The sequence below is a fragment of the Lipophrys pholis genome (assembly GCF_963383615.2).
Source record: "Lipophrys pholis genome assembly, chromosome: 1".
Lineage (NCBI taxonomy): Eukaryota > Metazoa > Chordata > Actinopteri > Blenniiformes > Blenniidae > Lipophrys > Lipophrys pholis.
Genome location: NC_137635.1, coordinates 59012 through 84350, shown reverse-complemented (window position 1 = coordinate 84350; position 25339 = coordinate 59012). Strand labels below are relative to the sequence as shown.

Genomic DNA, 25339 nt, shown 5'->3' with positions numbered 1-25339 from the left:
AGAGAGAGAGAGAGAGAGAGAGAGAGAGAGAGGAGAGAGAGAGAGAGAGAGAGAGAGAGAGAGAGAGAGAGAGAGAGAGAGAGAGAGAGAGAGAGAGAGAAGAGAGAGAGATGAGAGAGAGAGAGAGAGAGAGAGAGAGAGAGAGAGAGAGAGAGAGAGAGAGAGAGAGAGAGAGAGAGAGACTCTATTTAATTTGCAATGAAGCAAACTACGCCCTGCTTTCTGTGTCTTCAACAGCACTGGTGGAAACGCTCTCAGTCCTCAACTCCTCTGCTAATTGGCAGATGTTGGACGACTGGACGAGTCGCAGCAATAAGTCTGATGCAGCCGCTGCGCTGTGGTCGGAAACGGAGGCATATTGAAAGACTCGAAGAAAGGGAAAGAGATTGATGCTCATCACTATGTCTTCAGGTAGAGTCTGACTCTGCTCTGGTGGTGTAGCACCAGGGTCACGCTAACCCTGTCGTAGGCAGCTTCCATCAGAGGAGCACCAGAGATGCTGCTTAGTTGAACATGCAGGTGATTTAGAAATAAAGTGTTTACTTTAAAAAGGAGAAAACTTTGTTTTAATGTATATCCTTGTACAGCTGTGGATTGCCTTGCCTGAAGGTCACTGGACAAATAAATGTGCTTTACCTCTTGATGGTTGTTACTTTGCTTCTTTACCTTCAAGTTATTTGTTTCAAGTTGCGCTAGAGAGTAAATTATTCCCTCATTGTGTACTGTGAGGAATTAATTCCAGAGAAATAGAATGTTTCATGATTATGAGAGAAAACTGGTAAACCATATTAAAACCACTGAGTATTTAATTGGGCTTGTTTATGATTTCCAGGACCAATGGAGCCATCACTAAGGGCTTTGAGCAGGATGTGGGGTCTCGGACCACCCACTACACCTTCTCCACCAACACCTTAATGAACTCCATGAGGAGCTATGCACACGCCGGGTATAAGGGACCCCCCGTGTCCAAGGTAAGGACGGAACCCGAAGACTGTCTCCAGTCATACTCCCAATAGAATCTGAGTCATGTCTTTGCTCCCTCCACAGGAAACGCGTTACGTTTTCCTGCCTGATCACGACCGCGATTACCTTCTGGTCAAGGCTGCAGCGACCGGCACACCGGTGGACCGGGGCCCCGAGAGGGAGCAACGGTGAGCAACTCCACTCCACGTCCGTTGTCTTCTCAATGTCCACAAGTCTTTTCTTTAGTCATTTTCCACACAGGGTTAGTTAGTTCATACTAAAACAGAAGGAGACAAACAAACAAGGAAGGTTGACCAGAACAAGACAAAACAAGGAAGGTTGACCAGAACAAGACAAACAAACAAGGAAGGTTGACCAGAACAAGACAAACAAACAAGGAAGGTTGACCAGAACAAGACAAAACAAGGAAGGTTGACCAGAACAAGACAAACAAATAAGGAAGGTTGACCAGAACAAGACAAAACAAGGAAGGTTGACCAGAACAAGACAAAACAAGGAAGGTTGACCAGAACAAGACAAACAAACAAGGAAGGTTGACCAGAACAAGACAAAACAAGGAAGGTTGACCAGAACAAGACAAAACAAGGAAGGTTGACCAGAACAAGACAAAACAAGGAAGGTTGACCAGAACAAGACAAAACAAGGAAGGTTGACCAGAACAAGACAAACAAACAAGGAAGGTTGACCAGAACAAGACAAAACAAGGAAGGTTGACCAGAACAAGACAAAACAAGGAAGGTTGACCAGAACAAGACAAAACAAGGAAGGTTGACCAGAACAAGACAAACAAATAAGGAAGGTTGACCAGAACGAGACAAAACAAGGAAGGTTGACCAGAACAAGACAAACAAATAAGGAAGGTTGACCAGAACAAGACAAAACAAGGAAGGTTGACCAGAACGAGACAAAACAAGGAAGGTTGACCAGAACAAGACAAAACAAGGAAGGTTGACCAGAACGAGACAAAAGGGATGTTTTGGACAAGTGGGAGCAGCATTTACCTCTGCTTTACAATCCTTATGATTCATCATTTGAGAGTCATGACTCTGTTCCCAAACTACAAAAAAATGGATAATTTCAAGTTTTCCATTCAAGATTTCATCAAATTTCAAACCAAAAGTTTGACCTGATGGTGGCGCTACAGGAAAGGTCACATCATCACCAAAACCAATAGGGTTCATAGTCTTATAGTCATTTATGTTGTCAGTAAATTTGAAAACATTTCAAGATACAACCATTCAAATGAAAAGGTTTGGCCTGATGGTGGCACTAGAGGACAGGTCAAATCACCCTTTTTCAAGGGGTTATCTATGTATTCATAGTAATTCATATTAAATAAACAAATGCCTTGGTCAACGATTTTATGTACTCGTCATCTAAACTCAATTCGTGCCTTAACGGGGGCTTCCCCTCATCATAACAGTGATAAATTGTTTCCTCTGTTTTCTGGATTCAGTGGAGTGATTTTAATTCATTCATATAAACAATTTGCACGTGTGTGTTTCTCACACTCGTGCTGCTTCCAGTCATTTCTTCAAGCCAAACTTTAAACCAAGACTTTTACCACTTACACGTTCTGCCCTGGAGGCCATCAGAAAACCATTCGATTTTCTACTTAACTGTTTCAACACAGTAAAAACCTCTTCTTTTTTTTTTTATGTATTTATTTATTTCGAACAAATGATTAAAATTAGATGAAACAAATGAAAATAGATAAATATAAAGCCAATTTCAATATAACACACATTTGACTCTTTGGGAAAAGGGATAGGAAGAAGCCGAGCCTTCTCAAGTCCGACCCCCATTCTTCACCTATTGACGATTTCAAAATCCAATAAAATAACTAAACAGGCAATACAAAAGAAAAAAAAACCTACTCCAATGGAGCCATTTATGAAAACAGAATAAATCAAAAACACTCAAAAATGAACAAAACCAGCCCACAAATGGAAATACACACTTTTTAAATTGGTCCGAGAAGATTTCTGTTTCAAGTTTAGTTTCTATCTAAAGTCGACCCCCCCACTCTGTCTTTGAACAGCTTTGTATGTTTACAGGTAGCAGTTTATTTATTGCTTTACACATTATTTGTGCAGTTTTAAATTCAACCAGATCCCCAAACTTGAAGGTGTGTAGTTTTAAAAACAGTGTATTGGTGTGTTCATGATATCCTACATTATTTACTATACGAGACTCTCTTTGTTGTATTGTGCTCAGTGAATGTAAGGTGGTTTTATAGGTAGTGCCCCATACTTCCACACAGTAATTTAAATATGGTACCACCAGTGTAGAATACAGAATATACAGTACTCTGCCATTAAAACGTGCCTTGCTTCCCATCACTCCGCTGCTCCAGCTACTTTTGATCTCACAGGTTTCATGTTTCCAGCAGATTATGATCAAGAATCACACCTAGGAATCTATTCTCATACACTCTTTCTATTTCAACATTACTTTTACTTGCGTATTTATTTAGCGTTTTCCAAGCAGCATAAGTTTGGTTTTCTTTAAATTTAATTGAAAATGAATTGGTTTTTAGTTTACTCATTTCTGCTGACCGCCTCCAAAAGCTGCTGCAGATTTTCCCCATCACAAAAAATACTAATGTCATCTGCAAATAGCACAAACTTTAAGATGTTTGGCACCCTACATGTATCATTAATATACAAAATAAATAATTTTGGACGCAAAACCAACCCCTGTGGGACTCCACAAAGTATATTTACGCATGTTGATTTGCAATCCCCTGTTTGCACAAACTGATTTCTATTACTTATGTAGCTTCTCATCCACTTCAGTACAACCCCTCTGATTCCATATTTTTTCAGTTTATTAATTAACAAATAATGATCAATTGTGTCAAATGCTTTTTTCAAATCTATAAATACCCCCACTGCAAAGTTCTTGTTGTCTATGGAACTGGTAACGTCTTCAATTAATCCCATTAATGCCATAGATGTAGATCTGTTGGACCTGAATCCAAACTGACTCTCAACCAGCAACTCATACTTCTATAAACTTATCAATCTACCGACAAAAAGTTTTTCTAATATTTTAGAGAACTGAGAGAGTAAAGACGCAGGCCTAGCATTAATAAATTGATTTCTGTCTCCATCTTTGTATAGAGGGATGACTTTTGCAGTTTTCATTTTACATTGAAATGCATCTTTCTAACCTGAGAGTGAATCATTCTTTTATCTGGTCTCTGTTCTTCTCGGCAGTCCATCGAAATACTTTGGGGAGGATGTGTCGGCAGCGAAGCTGAAGATGTACCACCCTGATTTCGTCCGTTACCTCAGAAACCGGTAAGCTGAGTAAAAGCAGGTTTCACATTTAGAAAAGCTTGAAGAGATTAAAAGAGAAGCCAGAGGCTGAAACTGGAATGAAGTGCAGAGGAGACGATTGCACAGTGGAAAATGAACTCTGCTGACATACAAAGCAGATGGAACAATACTGGGACAATGTCAAATATTAAGAAAACAAACAAACCTGGCTGGAAGCAATCAATGTATTCCCAGTTGAGCACAGAAAACACGCTGGAAGTTCAAACCCAGGCACCATTTAGCATTTCATTAAAAGGACCAGCCCATAATAGCAGCTAAATGTCAAGTTAGTGGGTTAGGGTTAGGATGGTGATTTGTGGAAGTCTTCCTGACTTCATGCAGTGGTTTAAAATACAGAAACATTTATCTTCTTCATGTTCTTCCATCTGAAGATTACCTGCATCCCGAACTGACTTCCACCGTGAATCAACTGATTCCTTCACATTCTCTGAATCATTTGACGTCACACTCTGTAGATGGAGTCTATTGGAATGTTGCTTCCATCAGAATTTTACATCCTGTTTCATTTCTGTATTCATTTGCATTTTGGGTATTTAGGTTGTGATGAATCTCTCGCTCTGCGGATTTGTTACCTTAAATGTCCTTGTTTCAGGTTCCTTCGATCAAACGCTATGAAAACCAAATATAGAGACATCTACCGCCCATCGACAGGTGCTACGATGCTGCTGGCTGCACTGCACACCTGTGACCAGGTGAGATCAGATTACCAGATTATAGAGCATCCTCCTCCTCTATTGTCAGATTATTGAACACCTTCCTCCTCTATCGTCAGATTATAGAGCATTTTCCTCCCCAATCTCCAGATTATCGAGCATCTTCCTCTTCTAACGTCAGATTACAGAGCATCTTCCTCCGCTAACCTCCAGATTATAGAGCATCGTCCTGCTCTAACTTCTAGATTATAGAGCATCTTTCTCTTCTAACATCAGATTATAGAGCATCCCCCTCCTCCAACATCCAGATTATAGAGCATCTTTCTCTTCTAACATCAGATTATAGAGAATCTTTCTCTTCTAACATCAGATTATAGAGCATCCCCCTCCTCCAACCTCCAGATTATTGAACACCTTCCTCCTCTAACGTCAGATTATAGAGCACATTCTTCAGACTGACCCGCACACTGCTGACAGCTGAGCTAATGCTAATGCTAATGCTAATGCTAACAGGACAGTAACGATTCTAAACACGGGGCACACTGAGGCCGAACCCAGTACAGGAGTTTTCAGTCATAAGATGCTTTTCAGGGGTGTAACTGGAATAAAGTACAGATTGTCAGTATTTTGCGCCCCTCAGCTGTGAGCACAGAAACCTGACGCTGTGTTTATGACTCTGGTTCAGAAATGTAGCCCATGTCACCAAACCGGTTCCTCCACCTTTCTATGTGGGATCTAGAAGCAGTTTGGAGGGTCGAGTTGAAACATGAAACAGAAGAGGGGAACACATGATCACCAGTCTGAGGTGTCCAGAAACATTCCTGACTTCTAGTTGTTCTTGCTTTGAAGGTGACTGCGTACGGCTTCATGACTCCAGACTACGCCAAGTACTCAGACCACTACTACGACAGCACCTACCACTCGGTGGGCTTCTACATCAACCATGACCTGCGCATGGAGATGGTTCTGTGGCAGCAGCTGCACCAGGCAGGCCTCATACGCCTCTACATGCAGCAGTAAAACAGGCGACGTCAGCACAGAGTCATCTTCATCATCAGGGACCTTCATCACTGTGAGCATGTGACTCTATAACTTCGGCTTTTGGACATTTTTTCCTCTCAACATTTTCACATGGTTTTTTCCCATTTAACAAACCTTATCCTTATAGTTTGAATTTTATTTGCATCATTCTAGATGTTTTTATTTACGACTCTCTGTGTTTTGATTTATTTTCCATTTTCAGTTTTAATTTCAAAATGTTTTTATTCAAACTTTATTTCCTATTTTTGTTTTTATTTATTTTATTTTAAAATTTGGGGGAATTTTTTTTCTTTCAACATTTCAATTTTCAAAATGTGGAAATTGTGAAAGTTGTTAAAAGAAGTCAATATGTTTAATTTTTATTAACTTTTGCACTTTAACATCAACTTGTAGAGCTTGTACAAAAAATGATTAATGATCATTTTCAGTGTTTCTGGTTTATTATTAAAAAAAATTATTTGTAATATTTAGATTTTTTTTTATGAACATCTAAAAATTTGAATTCTAAAAAATAGACTTCAGTCAGAAATATTTTAACATTCTGTTGAATTTAGGCCTAAATTTAAAACTTAAGAACTCAACTTTAAACCTAACATATTCATTTGATACGTGTTTAGAAAACGTCATCCCTCTTAGTAAAACATAATCTTTATTAACAGAATTGATCTTTAATATGAATTCTGATGTGTCAGAAAGGTCTTTTGTGGTTTTCTATCCACGATGAAGACCTTTTCTCTCCAAATGAGGTTTCGTGACTTTTTCAGTCCGTTCTCTTGTAATGAAAGAAACCAAATCTGTTCTTTGTGTGAACAACAGCTGCTGTGACAGGCTGCATTTTATTTATCAAGACTTTTGTCCAGCTTTTAAGCGTGCATGTGATTGTTCCTCGGAGGGAGTTTGTGGTGGTTTGCAGGTCTAAATAGGACGAGATAAAACGAAAAGGTTCCCACAGTCTCTTTCAGATGCTTCACCTCTTTGTTGTCCAGGTTTATTTCTGTTGAAATCAGTGATTTTGATTGTTTTATATGTCCAAAGTAGTTTAAGTGTCAAATCCAATCATTTTCTGACCTTTCATATATATATACAACAGAAACTTAAACCAGAGGTATAGTTTCTTCAGACTAAATGAAGAGTGGCTGGATTAATGAACTTAGTTTGGGGGGAATTATGCTAAAACATAGTAAGGCAATTTGAAAAGTACCATTTGTTCAATAACTTAGAAAAGCATGGTTTACTTGATCAGTGTCATATTTTACGACGGGAGTCAACGTTCAGAGTTCTCCCTGTGCACCAATATACAACTAAGTTTGACTTTTGTATGCCACTAAAGCTTTTTATAGTCCAATCAGTCACCTCATCCCCTCAACAAACTGCTTCCTCCTGTCAGTTCACCCTTTTGTAAAGAAGTGAATCATTAATCCAGAATTACTTACAGTGAACCTACTTTATTGCTTTTAAAGGGGGTGAATCACATAAAAACCCTGTTTACAGGGAGGATCCATGCATGCGGTCGCTGACGGAGTTTAGTGGCTTATTATTGTGCGATCCAGTGGGTTGACCAGGGACAAACTGCGATTGGGTTGTCCACTTGCTTAAAATAACCCTGGTTGCCGCCCTAAATAGACGTCATAGCACTGCTGGCAGTGGCCAGCATCTATTCTGTTGCGTGAAGGGAAAAACACAGACCGTCGCTGTAAATCTGAGTGGGACAAACAATCAAGTGTGACTTTATTCTGACAAGCTTAACTTTGTTTTCTTTGCACATCGTTTCAAAAGATGTTTTTCTTTGTATTGAGTGTGAGAGCACCGTGTGCGCTCTGCTGGACTTTCAGTGCCTTTTATTGTGAATCAGCAGGTCATATTGTCAGGTGATTTTGGACGTCTCCAGGACACTGGTGGCCTCGTCTCTTCTTCCTTGTGTTTGGATTTCAAGGCAGTCGCCGACGACTTGTCTTGAGGAATCTGCCGGCTCAGCCACTGTACCTGGAAGAGGCTTTTTTCTGTTGTAATTTCAGCAAAGACCACATACTGTAGGACTGAGATGGAAGGAGAAAAGAACCAAAAGCACAGTGAATCAGGGAATATGTGTTATTTAAAATATTGGTTTGATTACATTATTGCATATGAAGACTAACCCAGTGAGCTGAACTACTGGGTCTTATTTCTACAAACTGCAACAGATGAGGTAAACCGTTTTTTACTTGAAGTGGTGTTTATAAATTTGATTTTGTTTTCTTTCTTTAAATCTGTTTAATATAAGTTGTGGTTTTACTTCTCAACCAGCTTGGTGTCCTTTTTTCCCTTGTTTGCAGAGTGCATGTATGTAATTGAGTGAGTCACTGCTGCTACCCAGAGCACAAAGGTGGTATTTGTCTCACCGTACCATTTTGTGGTGAAGTGTGGTATTACAATGCTAATTGGTCAGCTTTAAAACAATTAGTTTATTTACTTTTAAACAGAGCTCACACCTCTCAGGGCGGCTGTGGCTTGGTTGGTAGAGTGGTCATCTCTCAATCAGGGAATCAAACCTGCAACCTTCTATCTGTTCACATATCAAAGTGTCCCTGAGCAAGACACTGAACCCCAAACTGCTCCTGATGGAGGGACGAGAAACCTGACATGGCAGCTGCCTCCATTGGTGTGTGAATGGGTGAATGTGCTTGACACATTCAGCTTTGGGGATTGCTTACGCAATGGAAAAGGGTTATATACGTTAAATCCATTGACTGGTTACCTCTCTCTGGTTCCTCCTGTCTTCATGGCGGGGCGGGAGACTTGGGGCAAGATGTGTCTGTGTGTGTGTGTGTGTGTGTGTGTGTGGGGGGGGGGGGGGGGGGGGTTGGTTATGGAGTTACTGAAGCCATGCGTCAGGCACTGCAGTGCTGCCAAAGTGTCTGGCACCAAAACATCCAAATTACATACTGCAGCGAGTAATGTGCCGCCTGGCAGGCTCCTCTGATGGGGTTAGAAACAAACTTCCTTGTACTTCACTATCTAGGATGCAGGCACAATTAGGAGCCCATATCCCAGATAACAAAAAACAAGATACATTTATGTGTTTATGGACATTTCCCTCATATCTTCATGTCAGATTTTGGGCCAAACAACTGTAAAAATTTTATTTTTTCATTAAATTCCCTCTTTTTGTAAAATGTAATCAAACGTCTCATCTTGTGCTGGGGGCGTGTCCTAATTCTGCATCCAATTGAAGTTTGTTTAAGCCCTGCCCCCAGTGTTGTGACAAATTTGAAGTCTGGCAGCAACAAAATTATTCAATTAATGGCTCAAACTGATTAGTGGGTGTGTAAAATGTATTCCTATCTGGAATACAACCTATCTACTTTGATATCTGATTTAGTATTTTAATTTTCCATAGAAATGCTTCAAATATGCAGTTGTTTTATGGGGCTCACTTCAAAGCCTGTCGACATGCAAAAGTAACGGCCGCTTTCAGTTTTCTGATCCCACCATTAGCTTTTCTAAAGTCAACAGAGTTAACCACTTGTTTGATTTACAGCAGGGTTAGAAATTTGTTCAGAATTGGACATTGACATATTTGATTGTTTTTAAGTGGCGTTAATATCTTTCGCCATCACAGCCTTTTCCTCCAGTATTTAGTCAAATTCTTTTAATGAGCACTCGCTGACTGCTGACACCAAGTGGTGATAACATGTCAGTACATGGAGAGCAGTTTATAGGTTTGACTCACAATTCCAAGGTTGCAGGTTCAATGCTTCATGAGTCTTCGGTACATCGGACCGACTGAGTCCAATGTTACTCCCAGCGGCGTGTGTGTTGATGCAGATACTCAGTGGAAGGGTTACACCAACAAGGGGAGGTAATTCCTGAGGTCATTTGGCTGCTACCAATGAGTCAGTTCCCCAAGGGGATTAATACAATGAAATAAAGATAAGGTCCTTGAACAAGAGTGTCAACACCTGAAGGACACTACTAGTTTGTGAATGTGACTTCTCATACTGCATGTTGACACGAGTCGAGTGAATCAGTAATACCCCTTAACCATTTACAAAGTGGAGCTCTGTGACCCTCGGTGGGATGAAGCAGTGCAGAAGATAGTTCGGTTGGTCTTTAGGTCACACTAAAGGGTTTTAAAATCTACATTTGTGAGATATGAGTCCGTAACGGTTGCTCTGTTGTCTCTAAATAACACAAAGACTGCGCTTGACATAATTTAATATATGTGCCACAGAAACGCGTATAAGTTCTCATTAATGCACTTTGTCACGTTGCACCGTTAACTCTTCACGATGATCCCCACGACGATGCGCCTGGGCTCCGTGTGCACGCTCGTGTGCCTCTTCAGGTTGGACTTGCTGTTGAACCTCTTCCCGCAAACGTCACATCCGTACGGCCTCTCACCCGTGTGGATCCTCATGTGTCTCTTTAGGTCCACCTGCTGAGTGAAGATCTTTTCGCACACGTCGCAGCCGAAGGGTTTCTCGCCCGTGTGGACCAGCAGGTGTCTCTTCAGGTGTGTGTTCAGGTTGAATCGCTTGCTGCAGAAGTCGCACTCGAACGGCTTCTCACCCGTGTGGACCTTCATGTGTCTGTTGAGGGTCCCCGGGCCCCCAAAGCTCTTTTGGCAGACCTGGCAGGAGAAGGGCTTCTCCCCCGTGTGGACTCTGATGTGTGTGGTGAGATTGCTCTGCTGGCTGAAGCTTTTCCCACACTCGGTGCAGGTGAATGGCTTCTCACCCGTGTGAACCCTCATGTGTGTCTTCAGATGTGGCTCTCTGTTAAAACTTTGTCCACAAACATTACAGCTGAAGATCTTCTCCATCGGCTGTGTGTTTGCTTTCAAACTTTTCTCCTTCACCATGCTTTTTTCTAAATGACTCTTCAAGTGTTTCATGAGCGATCGTTTGTGGGCGTAAAGCCGATCGCACTGTGTGCAGCTGAAGTGTTTGCTTCCCACCTCAGAGGTTTCCTCACCCTCCTTCAGCTTGTTCCTATTGTCAGGTCCAGAGTCTGATAAAGGTTCCTCCTCCTCCTCCTCCTCCTCCTCCTCACCATCATCCACACTGACTTCAGTCTCAGAGGAGTCTGGATTCTTCTCATTAGGGTTTGACCCTCCATCAGCTTCTCTATTCAGTTTATCGGAGCTGCTGCCTGGAAGATTTGATTCTTCTTCTTCCTTATCTTCGTTCTTCACAGTCACCACAGTGAACGGGAACCTGCTGGGCTCTTCCTCCGGTTCCTCCTTTATGTGGCAGAGCTCCGGGTCCTCCTGCTCACTGGGGCTCCAGGGAATCTCCTCTTTAACCACCAACACCTGCTGGACGTCGATAGGTAACCCTGAAACACAGTGACAGTGTTTGTTTAGGACAAAGGTTCTCGGGAATTAGAATTTAGGAACCCAACATTGGACTGAGGGTCGCCGAAATAAAGAGGAAAAAGCTGACAAAAAAAAAAGAAGATCCAATTTGTAATCATTTTAATGACCAGTTTACATCACTAGAATTTACATTTATTGGTCTGCATTTAATAATGTGCACAAATACATTTTAATTAATAAATGAGGTTAAACCTGAGAAACATTGTAATGCACACAAAATCCAAAATGGAGTTTTCTGCCCTCTACAGTCAGATTAGGGACACAACAGTCCGTTTCAGAATGTATGTCAAAACTTATTCAGGTCAGTCTGTCTCAGGGCCCGTCCACACCAGAACTCCCGTTTCACGTAAATGGACAGTTTCTGTCTTGGTTTTTTTCGACACGGGTCCCAGAGTGGGGAAATTGTAAAACGCCGGCTCGGCTTCGAGGTGTGGACAGCTAAGACACTATTCTGCGGAACACAATGATTTGAAAAATGGAACTTTTTATTGCCCTCAATCGGCTGACTACTCACAGTCCAGACCATAGAAAACCCACCAGGACAGGAGTGGGAGACTTTTCCCTTCATTATTTGAAGACTAAGATAGAATATAAATACCTTCTATGATTTGTTTTTCTCTTCGAACTGACCATTTAATCCCAGCTGAAACAAGCTGGTGTGCCTTCTGCCTCTTTAAGGCCCCCTGTCCATTAGCAAATGCTTGTAATTTGACACCAGGCTCTTTGCCTGCACTAGATGACAATATAAGGAGGAGGTCATGTGAAACTTGAGGGCAGACAGAAACCTGAGCTACTTTTTCTACCTCACAATCACCGACGGCTGGTGATAAATTTCTTAGGTGGGGCTCTTTATTATTATTCGAGTTCAGCCAATTTCATTGAAGTAAGTACGTTTATAAACCACATCACAACAATCTTGCCTTTTTTAGATTGAGAGAGGTCCCCAGTGATAAAACATTATAGTTCTTTTGAACAGTTAGTGAACAGAGAGCACTTTTATTAACGTACGTGTAAACAAATAGAAGCAGAAGCTTCATTAGTCCCTTTTAGAAAATGAAGGTGTTTTGGTTGCTGGTTTACTGGAAATGACAGTTCGTCTGAGTTCAGGGAAAACAAAAAGTATATCAGGTATATTTTCAAACAACACATCAATTCCTCTTTCAAAGCATTTTAGAATGCCCTAAAAAAAAAGTGCAAAATAAATTGCTTTTTTTAAGCTTTTAGATTTTCAGTCATTAATAAATATGATCATATCTAAACATTTATAAACATAAACAAACCTGGACACATTTAAAAAATTGTTTGTGTGCATTTAAAGATAACTATACTGGAGAAAGTTGAACCTGCCCTGCAACTTTTCAGCCAAACTTCTTTTTTCAAAGCGGTAAATTAGAAGAGATCTGACAGAGACTCATGTCTCGTTTGTCTTGTGCTCTTCATCTCAACATCTCATAGAAATACCAGAACAAACCAGAATGGACTTTAAGCCAATCACTGAACAGCTCTGGTCAGGGGCCATTTAAAAAGGCCCCAAGTCTCGGAAATGAAATGAGGCGGCCCGCCCCCTATTGACTCTATTTTGAACCAAGGCCTTTGTCTCTCAGGGTTACGGTAAGCCCACCTCACTACGGTCTCAGGACATGTACTGTAATTTGACACCAGGCTCTTGGTCTTGCACACAGTTAATATAATAGATGTGAAAGTGCAGCAAAACCAAACATTTCTCTTTTAAAGTTGAATCAATTTAATACAATCATTAGATCCATCCCTTGAAATGTCCTCACATTTAGGAAACAGTCACATCTCACCACACACATTCAAATAATGGGTTTTTTCTATTCCTCAGAGTCCTGTAAAATAGTTTTTTCACCGTCACAGACTTGCTTTGGTGCTCTCAGTTCATTTGCTTCATGAATCAAGACCTTTGTCTCTTTAAGGCCCCCCTTCTTGCAGTATCCAATGCTAGTAATTTGACACCAGCCTCTTCATCTTGCAGCTGCCTCTGTCCCAAATGTGCTCTGCCTGCAGCCAGACCTTATAAGGAAGAGCTCATCTACTGTGAGAGTGAAGAACAGACTGAACTTCATCCTCCCTAAGGTTTTCATCCATTATTCCAAACTTTGTGCACCTTCAATACAAACTGTCAACATTTTAACATCACAGGAATGAAAGAAAGTACAGAAAAAGCATGATAGGTTCACCTTGATTTATACTTTAGTGAAAATTAAAGCTTAAAATAGAAATACTTTTATGTGTCTTAGATATAAATATTAACAGTCAAAGTTCTTGGGTCACTAATTCATTATTAAAAAGTGAAAAGTGATTTTCCATTAATATAATTGCTAAACAGCTCATAGAAAACCAAAAACCAACATGAGACTTGGAAAACGGCACAAAGCTGCACTGGATGTTTTTAAATGCCTTCATGAATTGTTATCCAGCATGTCGGCAAAAACTAAAATATAACACCTTACTTATGATTTAAATGATATAAAACCACTTTAGGCATCAAATCAGTGTACGTGATGCTAGAAATATTACAATTAGTCTAATATAGCTATTATTGAGACTGGAAACCCACAATGTAGAAAAATTACATTTATTTATTCATTATTATCATTTTTTTTTTCCCAAATAAACTTCAGTATAACTTGATGTTTTCGGCTGTAAACCGTTAAGGTGGAACTCATGCGTCACTTGGCGTTTCTGAACCGGAGATGTGACATTAGTGAGCCCTCCAGCCCGGTAGCAGTTAGCCCACCAACACTCGTTCTGCTTTACATACCGGAGCTTTGGCTCGTCACTACGTCCCCCGGCTGGAACCGATCCCCGGTCTTCATGGTGGCTGCTCTCAGGTGACCAGGGTAAACCCCGAGCAGTTACTGCACCCGGACCGGACCCGGACCCGGACCCGGAGCGTGAAGATCCACTTCCAGTCCAGCTCGCCCTGGTGACGCCTCGTGCCCCGATTGGCTGAGGAGCTGCGAGTGTAAAGCGTGAGTGACGTATCGCGTCCTGATTGGCTGATAGAAAAGTCAGATAAAGTCGGCCACAATATTTTTTTATTTAATTTGTATTTAATTTCACTTTCTACAAAATAATATTCACACAGGCCAGAGTTTGGACTTTCGCATTTTTTTGAGTTTTTTTTTTTATTTTTGAAAAAGGAGACAGAATTTCCCCTTTAATTTCAGAAGTTACATCAAAGTCATTCTATTGTATTCTATTCTGTTCTATTCTAAATGTTTATTTATTAATAGGATTGTCCCAGAAAAAAGCAAACATTTATTTGCAATGTTAATCTTTTTAATTTGACTGAGACAAAAATAAAATAAAAAAACAGGAAAGAATTATGTCAGGAGTCTTGATCATTTTCTTTAAATACTGAGATCAAGGATATAATTCAGATTTATTTTTCTTGATTTCGTCTCACTTTAATCTTAGATATGTTTTTGTGTGGGGATTGGATCTTATCCCCCTCTGTTAGTAAGAATAATAGTTAAATGCAATGAAACCGTCTTTTTTCTGTTTCCTGAATTTGGCTTTTATTGTATCAGAATAAGAACAATCAGAGTAGAACTAAAACTTTTCATGTGTTTCATTACCTAATTAATTGAATTTTTATATTTTGTCCCCATTCTACATGATTTGTTTCTTTTCTTAATCTTCGGCAATTGTTTAATAGTTTTAGTAAACGTCATTGAATAAGAATTAGAATAGGAATATAAACACAGGCAGAGTTTTTTTTTTTTTTTTGTGGGCTCTGGTTATTTTTTAACAGGCATCAGCACAAACACCTTTCTGGTCTATCGTCTGAAACGAAGAAAACATTTTAAACATCACGAGTTCAAACTCTGAACGTTGAACAAAAAACGGGTTTAAGTGTGTCTTATTTTCAGAATTTTACTGTAAACCAACCAGGAGGTAAGAATAAAAAACCTCTTAATTGTGATGCTGAGCGTTTCTGAACCGGCTAACTGTTAGCTCTAGTCGAGAAATGTTCAAGTTACGATTATTAACGGAGATTAATAATTGTCGTTTATCCTTAAGAAGCGGGTTAGGTTAGCTCCGGGTACCACAAAAACATTCTGGCCAACATTAGTATGTCGATAACTCTTCGGTTTATTGGTTTCAAACGGCACACTAAACGTATCGCTATGAATAGGGCACCCGGACGGTTTATAGCGACGCACGCAACCAGTTTGCGCTGTTATTATTAGTGTTATTAGTATTTAATATCTTTAAAGAGAACGTTCGTCAAAAATCGAACATATGTCGTAAATATTGGGGCAAGTAAATGGTGAAATCAACGATTTCTAACCGTTTATGTTGGATTTACAGATAATAACTAATTTATTTGATGAAAACAAAAAAACATAATCAATCGGCTGCAACACGAATAACTCTATTGACTACCTCTAGTTTTACATCAACTTGTTTTTTCCCAATCTGTCAAATCCTTCTCCCAGCCATATATCTGTAATATTTAAAAGAAATGAATAGTTCTGATTTCATTAGTATTAATACCATTTTTGTGTTAACATATCTGTGTGTTTCAACATGTCCTGTTGATGGCCAGCAGTCCTTGGTGTTATAGATCCAGTAGGAACTCAGGAGCAGCTTCATGCACTGGAGGAAGACAGAAAGCTCAGCACACCTATGTTGCTCAGTATTGCTAATGTGTGTGTGTGCGTGTGCGTGTGTCTATCTATCTATCTATCTATCTATCTATCTATCTATCTATCTATCTATCTATCTATCTATCTATCTATCTATCTATCTATCTATCTATCTATCCGAGCCGAGCCGAGCCGAGCCTGGACACAGAGATGATACATTAGTGTTAATGCAGAGTGTTCCACAGTAGAGAAAACTCCAGAGCAACCACAAATCTTTGACAGGGATTAAGAAAGTTTTTGGGGGGGTTTGGGTTGTCTGTTTTGTGAGTGCTGTGTGTTTTGCATTTTTATATGACAAATTGTAGATTGTTACTAACCCTACCACTGACTGGTGTCTGTAGGAAAAGGATTTTCCCATCTTTACTGGTCCAAAGGACTCTTCTGGAGTAAACATGTCTAAACAGAAGGCCATGAGAAAGATGGTGAAGCAGCAGCTGGACGCAGCAGCAGAAGAAATCATTAAACTTTTTGAAAGTACAATCCTAGATTATGAGAGGAAGCTGTCTCAATGTATAAAGACAAACCAACGCCACGCAGTACAGGAGGCTGGAAACACTGGTGCACCTCAGCTGTCCACATCAGGTTTGTACCCCCTCACTCGCCATATTAGCTGTCAACATTTCAGCTACAATTTTCTGGAGGTTCAGTGTTTGAAGTTAGCTAATAAATCTGAGTTGCTTGAGCCCTGGTCAGTGTCATGACGGTGGATCTGGTTTAGCCCAGTTGTATGATCATGTTTAACCAGCTTACCAATTTGTTATCTTTAATAATGACTCTGTAGTGGCTCGGTGACCTGAGTGTTTAGAGACCATGTAAAAGATTTAATGCGTGGCTAGAAACCTTCCTCAGACATTTTCATCGTCATGACAGCATTGTACCTAGTTTCTTGACTCAACAGTTTGGTATTTTACGGCAGAATTAATTATCCTTATTTGACATGGTTGCATCAGATTCCATGTTGTGAAGTAAACTAGCTGCAGCATCCTCATGACACTGACCGTCCCCTGCAGCTATTGGCTGTTTATACAGTCTGACACTGTTCAGGAACAAATCACTATTTCAAGAAAAGTACACAAAAAACCTAAATAGCGGAACAGCTGGATGACAAACAGCTTCTACATACATTTCATTTTGTTTCAGGTAAACTGCACATTTTTGTTGTTGCAAATTTAACTTTTTGAGTGGAATATTCTGCCAGTGTTTGTGAGCAATTACCCTGATTTTTTTTGTGTGTATTTTTTTTATTTTTTTTAAAACACCTCAATTTTCTACCATAGTATTTGGGAACAGACTCCTCGAACTTGTATTTATTTCACGTTCAAATGACCATTCTTCTACTTCAAAACCCAACTTTCATAATATATTCCTGTAACATGAAGTTTTCACATGACTTTTTTTCTGTGCTATATCTGTGCTACTCTTATGTTTTATTATATATTTTAACATTATCACCAGGATGTTGCTTTAAGTCACAGAGGCCACAATCCTCCTTTTTGACCAAAACTTGTTCATAATGTAAAAGCATCATACGTTTGGTTTTTGGTATGTCTTTGTGTCACTTCTGTTTGCAGATTTTCAACAGGCAGAAATTTTACATGAATGCAGCCCTGCTGACACCCAGCAGGATCCAGGCCTCCACTCTGTGAAGTTGGAACAGGAGGAGCTCTCGACCAATCAGGAAGGAGAGCAGCTTCCCAAGCTTGAGGAGGAGGAGGAGGAGGAGGGAAGCAGGTTTCTGGTCACTGCTGTCCATGTGAAGAGTGAAGACGCACAGCAGAGTGCTGATGTGGACTGTCAAGGACTGAGGACAGACTGGAGGATGTCCAGCACCTTTGAGAATGAAGTGGGAGTTGCTGAAGTTGAGTCTCTGTTTGACTCAGAATATGAAATGGGCAACTCTGAAACTGATGACAATGATGAAGATAGCTGGCAGAAGTCTCTGCCCATTTTTGAACCTGAAACTTCAAACTTTGACAGAAGCTCGGGGATGAGCACTATGACTAATGCCAGTGTGAACGCTGATGCCAAAACCATTGTGGTCGTCCCCGAGAGCCTCTTCAAGCAGCCTTTTCAGAGACGTGTGTCTTATAAATCAGGAATTACTCTGAGCCATTTACTGAGTGATAAATGTTTCGGGTTGATGCAGGACATGGAGTCACAGGTGAAGGTCCCCAGAGGTGGCAAAGTGTTTGGCTGTGACATCTGCAGACAAACATTTAACCGGAAGGCGAACCTCAGGGCACACATGGGTGTTCACACTGGAGAGAAACCGTTCCAGTGTGACAAGTGCGGGAAGAGATTCAGGCACCCATACAACTTCAGGAGGCACATGAGAGTCCACTCTGGAGAAAAGCCCTTTGGATGCCAAATCTGCAGCAAGAGATTTGCTGAGCAGGGCGTCCTGATCAGCCACATGAATGTGCACACAGGCAGGAAACCTTTCAAATGCGAGCTGTGCAGCCGGGCATTCCTCAAGAAGTCCTATCTGAAGTCGCACATGATGGTCCACACCGGAGAGAAACCCTTCAGCTGTGCTGTGTGTGGGCGAGGGTTCACCAGAAAAGGAGACCTGAAGAGACACATGTTGGTCCACAAGAAGCCACATAGCTCATGTCCAGAGGGAACTCTGGAAGGCCCCCCCCCCCACACAAGATCATGTCCCTGAAGCCCCGCATGGACTGCCTCCAGGACATGATGCAGATCCCCTGCATCAAGTGGCCTGAAGTCGGTTTCAATCACACTTAAAAATGTCAAAATATTCATCAAGATGTTAAATAAAAGTGATGTTCCTCATTCGTCCCTGGGAGGACGCCCTGTTTCTGTCAGAGTGGCGCTCATAACAGCCTCAAAACGGCAAAAACTATCATCCCAACCAGACTGTGTGGTGAATGTGTGAAACACGTTAAAGGCTGCAGAAGGATTTCACATTGCACCTTTTTCTGAAGACTTCAGGTTCATTCTGACAAATTTATTTCAAAAAGTGCATTTAGTGTGAATCTTTTCAGAATGTGATGTATTTTATTATACACAAAAACCAAAAGCATAATTTGGAGTTGTCAGTTTTTCTGTGCTCTTGTTGAGTTTGCTTGAAAACGTTGATTATGGACTCTTTTGTTCATTAAACATGTTTGTGAGCTTGAGAGAGTTGTGTTGTTGTTTTTACTGCTTAGCCTCCTTGTTTGTATGTTAATAAAAAGAAAATTACATTTCTTGTCATAATCCAACCAAACTTGATGCAGTTGCAGAAGGTTAAGAACTTTGTTGTGAACTACAGACCCAAACTACACATTTCTCAAACAAATGTGAAGAAATGTGTTTGTACAGGCTGAAGTAGTTTGTCTTTTCACTGCTTATCCTACAACCTCCAATGTAAGGCCTTTTCTGGTGTAGGTTCCACTCTCACCACCACAGACACGTTGACCTTATTTCTGCTGAAGCTAGGGTGCTGCCATATTGCGTCGTGATATCATCGAACTTCTGTTTTAGTACTGTTTGTATCTTCGCTCACTTAGGGTTATGTTAGATTTAATTATATCTATATTCTCTAGATTCTTCCTGTTCCACAGCTGTGGCTGGCTCAGGAACAACAGATCTGAGATTGTTAAGAATTAACACAATTATTTATTAAACAAAGACACTCTCACCACATGGTCAGCCGCACAGGTCACGGCCGTGCTCCCCCCAACTTAAGGATGGCAAAAGAGAGAGATTCTACACTAACATTGGCCGTTCTCCAGTACCCGTACTTGTGTTCTCGTGTATTCGTGAAACGTCATGAGTGGGAGACCAAGTACTGCTCCAATTCTTAGGCCGTTTCTCACCGAGTACACATGGAATACCCGGATGTGTCCTCGCTCCGCCCACTATATCGAGGACGCATCGAAACGGACCTGTGCAGTCTTGGGAAGCCAATTTACCCAGAATGCATTTGGCAGGAGATCCTGGAGGAGGAAACACAATGGGGAGAGAAAGATCTGAAATCTTAGCCTCATTGTTTAACAGAGTGTAGTTTTAAGAGTATTTTATTCCAGAATATAGTTGTTTAAAATGTTGCTATGAGGTTGATATTTCCAGATCACGCTGACCAGAACATTTGTTCTGAGGTTTTCAGAGATTGTGGATCCAGACTGAGACGAGGCTGGCTGTGGTTCTCTACTGTGGTTCTCTACTGTGGTTCTCTACTGTGGTTAAACATGAGATCTAAATGTTCTAGTGTAAATCTAACAGTGTTCATGTACTTTTATATTTGTTGCTGAGGGGAAAGATCCTGTTTAAAACTATTTAACTTGACTGAGAGGTGAAGGTTCTACTGGCCATAGTGTTTTGTCTGAATTGCACTAAAGTGTTCTACCCTTTATACTGGAGGTTCTACTGGTTCTACTGGAGGATGCTGTGTATTCAAACTAAAACCATGAATTATTGTAATCCAGGACTACTGAGGAACCTGAAGCCTGATCCAGTGGAGAGGAGGAACTCCTCCAGATGAGGAGTGAGGATTGTTTTTGATGCTTGAATTATTGCATGTATATATATTTTATTCAGACGTGTTTATCTCTCTGTCTTTATCCATCTGTCTACATATATTTACACATGACTAGAGAACATGACTAGAGAACGTGACTAGAGAACATGACTAGAGAATGTGACTAGAGAACGTGACTAGAGAACGTGACTAGAGAATGTGACTAGAGAACATGACTAGAGAACATGACTAGAAAACGTGACTAGAGAATGTGACTAGAGAACGTGACTAGAGAATGTGACGAGAGAACGTGACTAGAGAACGTGACTAGAGAACATGACTACAGAACATGACTACAGAACATGACTACATGAGGAGAGCTTCCTGTCTAGATGTAGTTCTCCTCTCTGAGGCCTGCAGGTCGTTCTTCAGCAGCAGGTAGCTGGACAGTGAGTCTCACTAGCACATCACTTCCTGCCAGGTCCCTCTGGTCGTCTCCATCATCATCCCTGGACCTTCCTCCTCCTCCCTGGACCTCCTCCTCCCTGGACCTTCCTCCTCCTCCCTGGACCTTCCTCCTCCTCCCTGGACCTCCTCCTCCCTGGACCTTCCTCCTCCTCCCTGGACCTCCCTCCTCCTCCCTGGACCTTCCTCCTCCTCCCTGGACCTTCCTCCTCCTCCCTGGACCTCCTCCTCCCTGGACCTCCTCCTCCCTGGACCTCCTCCTCCCTGGACCTTCCTCCTCCTCCCTGGACCTCCTCCTCCCTGGACCTCCTCCTCCTCCCTGGACCTTCCTCCTCCTCCCTGGACCTTCCTCCTCCTCCCTGGACCTCCTCCTCCCTGGACCTTCTTCCTCCTCCCTGGACCTCCTCCTCCCTGGACCTCCTCCTCCTCCCTGGACCTTCCTCCTCCTCCCTGGACCTTCCTCCTCCTCCCTGGACCTCCTCCCTGGACCTTCCTCCTCCTCCCTGGACCTTCCTCCTCCACCGTCATGATGTCACCCGCTGCCACACAGACAGGCAGCAACAAGAGGACGTCTCTCCTTTGTCCTGGTGTCTGTTGGCTTTCAACCTGCCTGTCAGTTAGAATTCACATGGAAAACATTTGATATATTTTGATGTAATAATGAATCAGAATTTATTGTTTCCTTAATGTTCATGATTGTGATTATTGAGATAAAGCAGGTTGTCAGTACAGTGATATAATAATAACTGTGTACTGCAGGCATGGATATAGTACTTCCTCTGTCACCCAGCAGAAAGTACCTGGTAGATATAGTACTTCCTCCATCACCCAGAAGAAAGTACCTGGTAGATATAGTACTTCCTCCATCACCCAGCAGAAAGTACCTGGTAGATATAGTACTTCCCCTGTCACCCAGCAGAAAGTACCTGGTAGATACAGTACTTCCTCCATCACCCAGCAGAAAGTACCTGGTAGATATAGTACTTCCTCTGTCACCCAGCAGAAAGTACCTGGTAGATATAGTACTTCCTCCATCACCCAGCAGAAAGTACCTGGTAGATATAGTACTTCCTCCGTCACCCAGCAGAAAGTACCTGGTAGAGATAGTACTTCCTCCGTCACCCAGCAGAAAGTACCTGGTAGATACAGTACTTCCTCTGTCACCCAGCAGAAAGTACCTGGTAGATACAGTACTTCCTCTGTCACCCAGCAGAAAGTATCTGGTAGATACAGTACTTCCCCTGTCACCCAGCAGAAAGTATCTGGTAGATATAGTACTTCCTCCATCACCCAGCAGAAAGTACCTGGTAGATATAGTACTTCCTCCATCACCCAGCAGAAAGTACCTGGTAGATATAGTACTTCCTCTGTCACCCAGCAGAAAGTACCTGGTAGATATAGTACTTCCTCCGTCACCCAGCAGAAAGTACCTGGTAGATACAGTACTTCCTCTGTCACCCAGCAGAAAGTACCTGGTAGATACAGTACTTCCTCTGTCACCCAGCAGAAAGTATCTGGTAGATACAGTACTTCCCCTGTCACCCAGCAGAAAGTACCTGGTAGATACAGTACTTCCCCTGTCACCCAGCAGAAAGTACCTGGTAGATATAGTACTTCCTCCATCACCCAGCAGAAAGTACCTGGTAGATATAGTACTTCCTCTGTCACCCAGCAGAAAGTACCTGGTAGAGATAGTACTTCCTCCGTCACCCAGCAGAAAGTACCTGGTAGATACAGTACTTCCTCTGTCACCCAGCAGAAAGTACCTGGTAGATACAGTACTTCCTCTGTCACCCAGCAGAAAGTATCTGGTAGATACAGTACTTCCCCTGTCACCCAGCAGAAAGTACCTGGTAGATATAGTACTTCCTCCATCACCCAGCAGAAAGTACCTGGTAGATATAGTACTTCCTCCGTCACCCAGCAGAAAGTACCTGGTAGAGATAGTACTTCCTCTGTCACCCAGCAGAAAGTACCTGGTAGATATAGTACTTCCTCCATCACCCAGCAGAAAGTACCTGGTAGATATAGTACTTCCTCCATCACCCAGCAGAAAGTACCTGGTAGATATAGTACTTCCTCCATCACCCAGCAGAAAGTACCTGGTGGATATAGTACTTCCCCTGTCACCCAGCAGAAAGTACCCAGCTGGTACCAGTACTTGCTGGTACATGGAGGATCTGCGCAGGACAAGAGCATCCTGCACAGATCCCCAGTTGCCAATGTACACATCAATAAACCTCATATATTACAGACTGGTTTTTAACGACAGGTAGATGCAGGAAAGATTCTACCTTGCTGACATGTTTCAGCTTCATCTGTCGTCTTCCTCAGAGCTTCATCTGGTTGTGATGAGGTGTTGGTCTTTATCAGGTGACTGGCCAGATGACTCTCACAGGACTCTCATAACGACAAAATGAACACAATTTAACTTTCAATAAACCTCCTTTGGCATCACAAATAACTCCACTATGATAGAGGGGAAAAGTTTTCTGTTTAGGTAACAGATGTGTTGTGGCTCTGCAGGAGGAGGAATCAGAACGTGGCTCTATCAACGGCCCCAGCAGGAGGAAGAATTAGAAGGTGACACCATCAACCAGCAGTACAGCAGAATACCTGATGACCAGCAGGAGGAAGAATTAGAAGGTGACACCATCAACCAGCAGTACAGCAGAATACCTGATGACCAGCAGGAGGAAGAATTAGAAGGTGACACCATCAACCAGCAGTACAGCAGAATACCTGATGACCAGCAGGAGGAAGAATTAGAAGGTGACACCATCAACCAGCAGTACAGCAGAATACATGATGACCAGCAGGAGGAAGAATTAGAAGGTGACACCATCAACCAGCAGTACAGCAGAATACCTGATGACCAGCAGGAGGAAGAATTAGAAGGTGACACCATCAACCAGCAGTACAGCAGAATACCTGATGACCAGCAGGAGGAAGAATTAGAAGGTGACACCATCAATCAGCAGTACAGCAGAATACCTGATGACGAGCTGGAGGAAGAATTAGAAGGTGACACCATCAACCAGCAGTACAGCAGAATACCTGATGACGAGCTGGAGGAAGAATTAGAAGGTGACACCATCAACCAGCAGTACAGCAGAATACCTGATGACGAGCTGGAGGAAGAATTAGAAGGTGACACCATCAACCAGCAGTACAGCAGAATACCTGATGACCAGCAGGAGGAAGAATTAGAAGGTGACACCATCAACCAGCAGTACAGCAGAATACCTGATGACGAGCTGGAGGAAGAATTAGAAGGTGACACCATCAACCAGCAGTACAGCAGAATACCTGATGACGAGCTGGAGGAAGAATTAGAAGGTGACACCATCAACCAGCAGTACAGCAGAATACCTGATGACCAGCAGGAGCATCAGTATCAACATAACGGTGCTCCAGGAAACCCTGAAACTGGAGTCACGACACCTTCAGGAGAGAAAGGTTCCAGGGTAGGAACATTATTGACCTGCGTATCACTGCAGGGGTTCCTGGGAAATAAAAGAAAGAACTTTAGAATTTTTAAAAACAATGTCATTTTCTATGTACATAATGTTTGTAACTTGTGTTTTTACTGTTGTAGGTTCTGCTGAAGTTAATTAAATAAAGTTTCCTTTATCTTCTGCTTGATATCTTTCTTTACTTGACAGTGTTTGTAATGTGTGTATTTTTGTATTTACTCTCCCACAGTATAAGCCATTTATGTATTTATTCTAAAGAGAAATGATTGGAGTGCTTCACTGTAGGATGTATATTAGACAAATGTAATAGAGTACATATTAATGACATGAGCAGAAGGATGACAACAAGCAGCAGGGATGTGAAAAGCTGGTTAATTATTTAATAAACATCAGGGATCTTCAGTAAAACAGTAAAATAATTGTATTAGTAGAACATTTCTGATCAGCTGCTTTTATTGTTACTGAACTCAAAGGAGATGAAGAGTAAAATAAAGGCTTATAGGAGGTAGAAGTAATAGTAACACTACTATACACAGAACTATACACAGTACTTCATACAGTACTGTATGTAACAAGGATTATGTGTTATTTAATTCCACTTGTTATGAATTGGGTTCACAAAACATTTCAATGGCTCTATAGCGCCTCCCTTAGGGATTGTGTGTCTATGCTGCTGCCAAGAGGCCAGCATGGTCAGTTCAGCAGAGGCGTGCACGAGGTGGGTTGTTGCGCACAGCACAGTGTATAAATACTTTATATTTATACTACCTTATCCAACTTTCTGTGTGGAAGTATGGGGAAATACTTCTGCAAGTTCCCTGAAAATACTTGTCATACTGCAAAAAAGAGCAATAAGAATTGTTCACAGTGTTGGCACTA

At 41.6% G+C, this 25339-nt stretch overlaps 3 protein-coding genes across 6 annotated transcripts in view; 2 read left to right on the top strand and 1 right to left on the bottom strand.

Annotated features, from left to right (window-relative positions):
• The window catches only part of st6galnac (ST6 (alpha-N-acetyl-neuraminyl-2,3-beta-galactosyl-1,3)-N-acetylgalactosaminide alpha-2,6-sialyltransferase), a 13353-nt gene extending 6383 nt beyond the window's left edge, over positions 1–6970 (top strand). Inside the window, 7 exon segments of the mRNA XM_080477617.1 lie at positions 238–317; positions 323–411; positions 833–971; positions 1048–1151; positions 4206–4289; positions 4921–5020; positions 5831–6970. Coding sequence (XP_080333743.1) covers positions 238–317; positions 323–411; positions 833–971; positions 1048–1151; positions 4206–4289; positions 4921–5020; positions 5831–6001 — 767 coding nt within the window. The 3' untranslated portion in view covers positions 6002–6970.
• Positions 6971–9638: 2668 nt separating this feature from the next.
• Positions 9639–14338, bottom strand: LOC308117626 (uncharacterized protein). The gene is made up of 2 exons (XM_080476618.1): positions 14164–14338; positions 9639–11338 (listed from the first exon to the last, which is right to left on the bottom strand). Exons 1-2 carry the CDS (start codon positions 14216–14218, stop codon positions 10278–10280), a joined length of 1116 nt encoding a protein of 371 aa, XP_080332744.1. The 5' UTR covers positions 14219–14338; the 3' UTR covers positions 9639–10277.
• Positions 14098–24622, top strand: LOC308117605 (uncharacterized protein). 4 transcript variants are annotated; one of them, XM_080476578.1, is made up of 3 exons: positions 14098–14374; positions 16399–16639; positions 17629–19197. In XM_080476578.1, the coding sequence occupies exons 2-3, from the start codon at positions 16450–16452 to the stop codon at positions 18720–18722; spliced, it is 1284 nt and encodes a 427-aa protein (XP_080332704.1). In that variant the 5' UTR covers positions 14098–14374; positions 16399–16449; the 3' UTR covers positions 18723–19197. The 4 variants fall into 4 exon arrangements, with proteins under 4 accessions (XP_080332704.1, XP_080332706.1, XP_080332703.1 ...); XM_080476580.1 differs by lacking the exon at positions 14098–14374 and adding an exon at positions 15135–15302 and having other exon boundaries at positions 17663–19197; XM_080476577.1 differs by lacking the exon at positions 14098–14374 and adding an exon at positions 15137–15302.
• The last annotated feature ends 717 nt before the right edge of the window (positions 24623–25339 follow it).

Excerpts from the sequence above, each read along its gene's own strand:
- LOC308117626 (XM_080476618.1), bottom strand. The coding sequence starts at position 14,218 with ATGAAGACCGGGGATCGGTTCCAGCCGGGGGACGTAGTGACGAGCCAA. Across the intron at positions 11,339-14,163 it reads AGTGACGAGCCAAAGCTCCG|GGTTACCTATCGACGTCCAG; the intron begins GTATGTAAAGCA and ends ACTGTGTTTCAG.
- LOC308117605 (XM_080476578.1), top strand. The coding sequence starts at position 16,450 with ATGTCTAAACAGAAGGCCATGAGAAAGATGGTGAAGCAGCAGCTGGAC. Across the intron at positions 16,640-17,628 it reads ACCTCAGCTGTCCACATCAG|ATTTTCAACAGGCAGAAATT; the intron begins GTTTGTACCCCC and ends TTCTGTTTGCAG.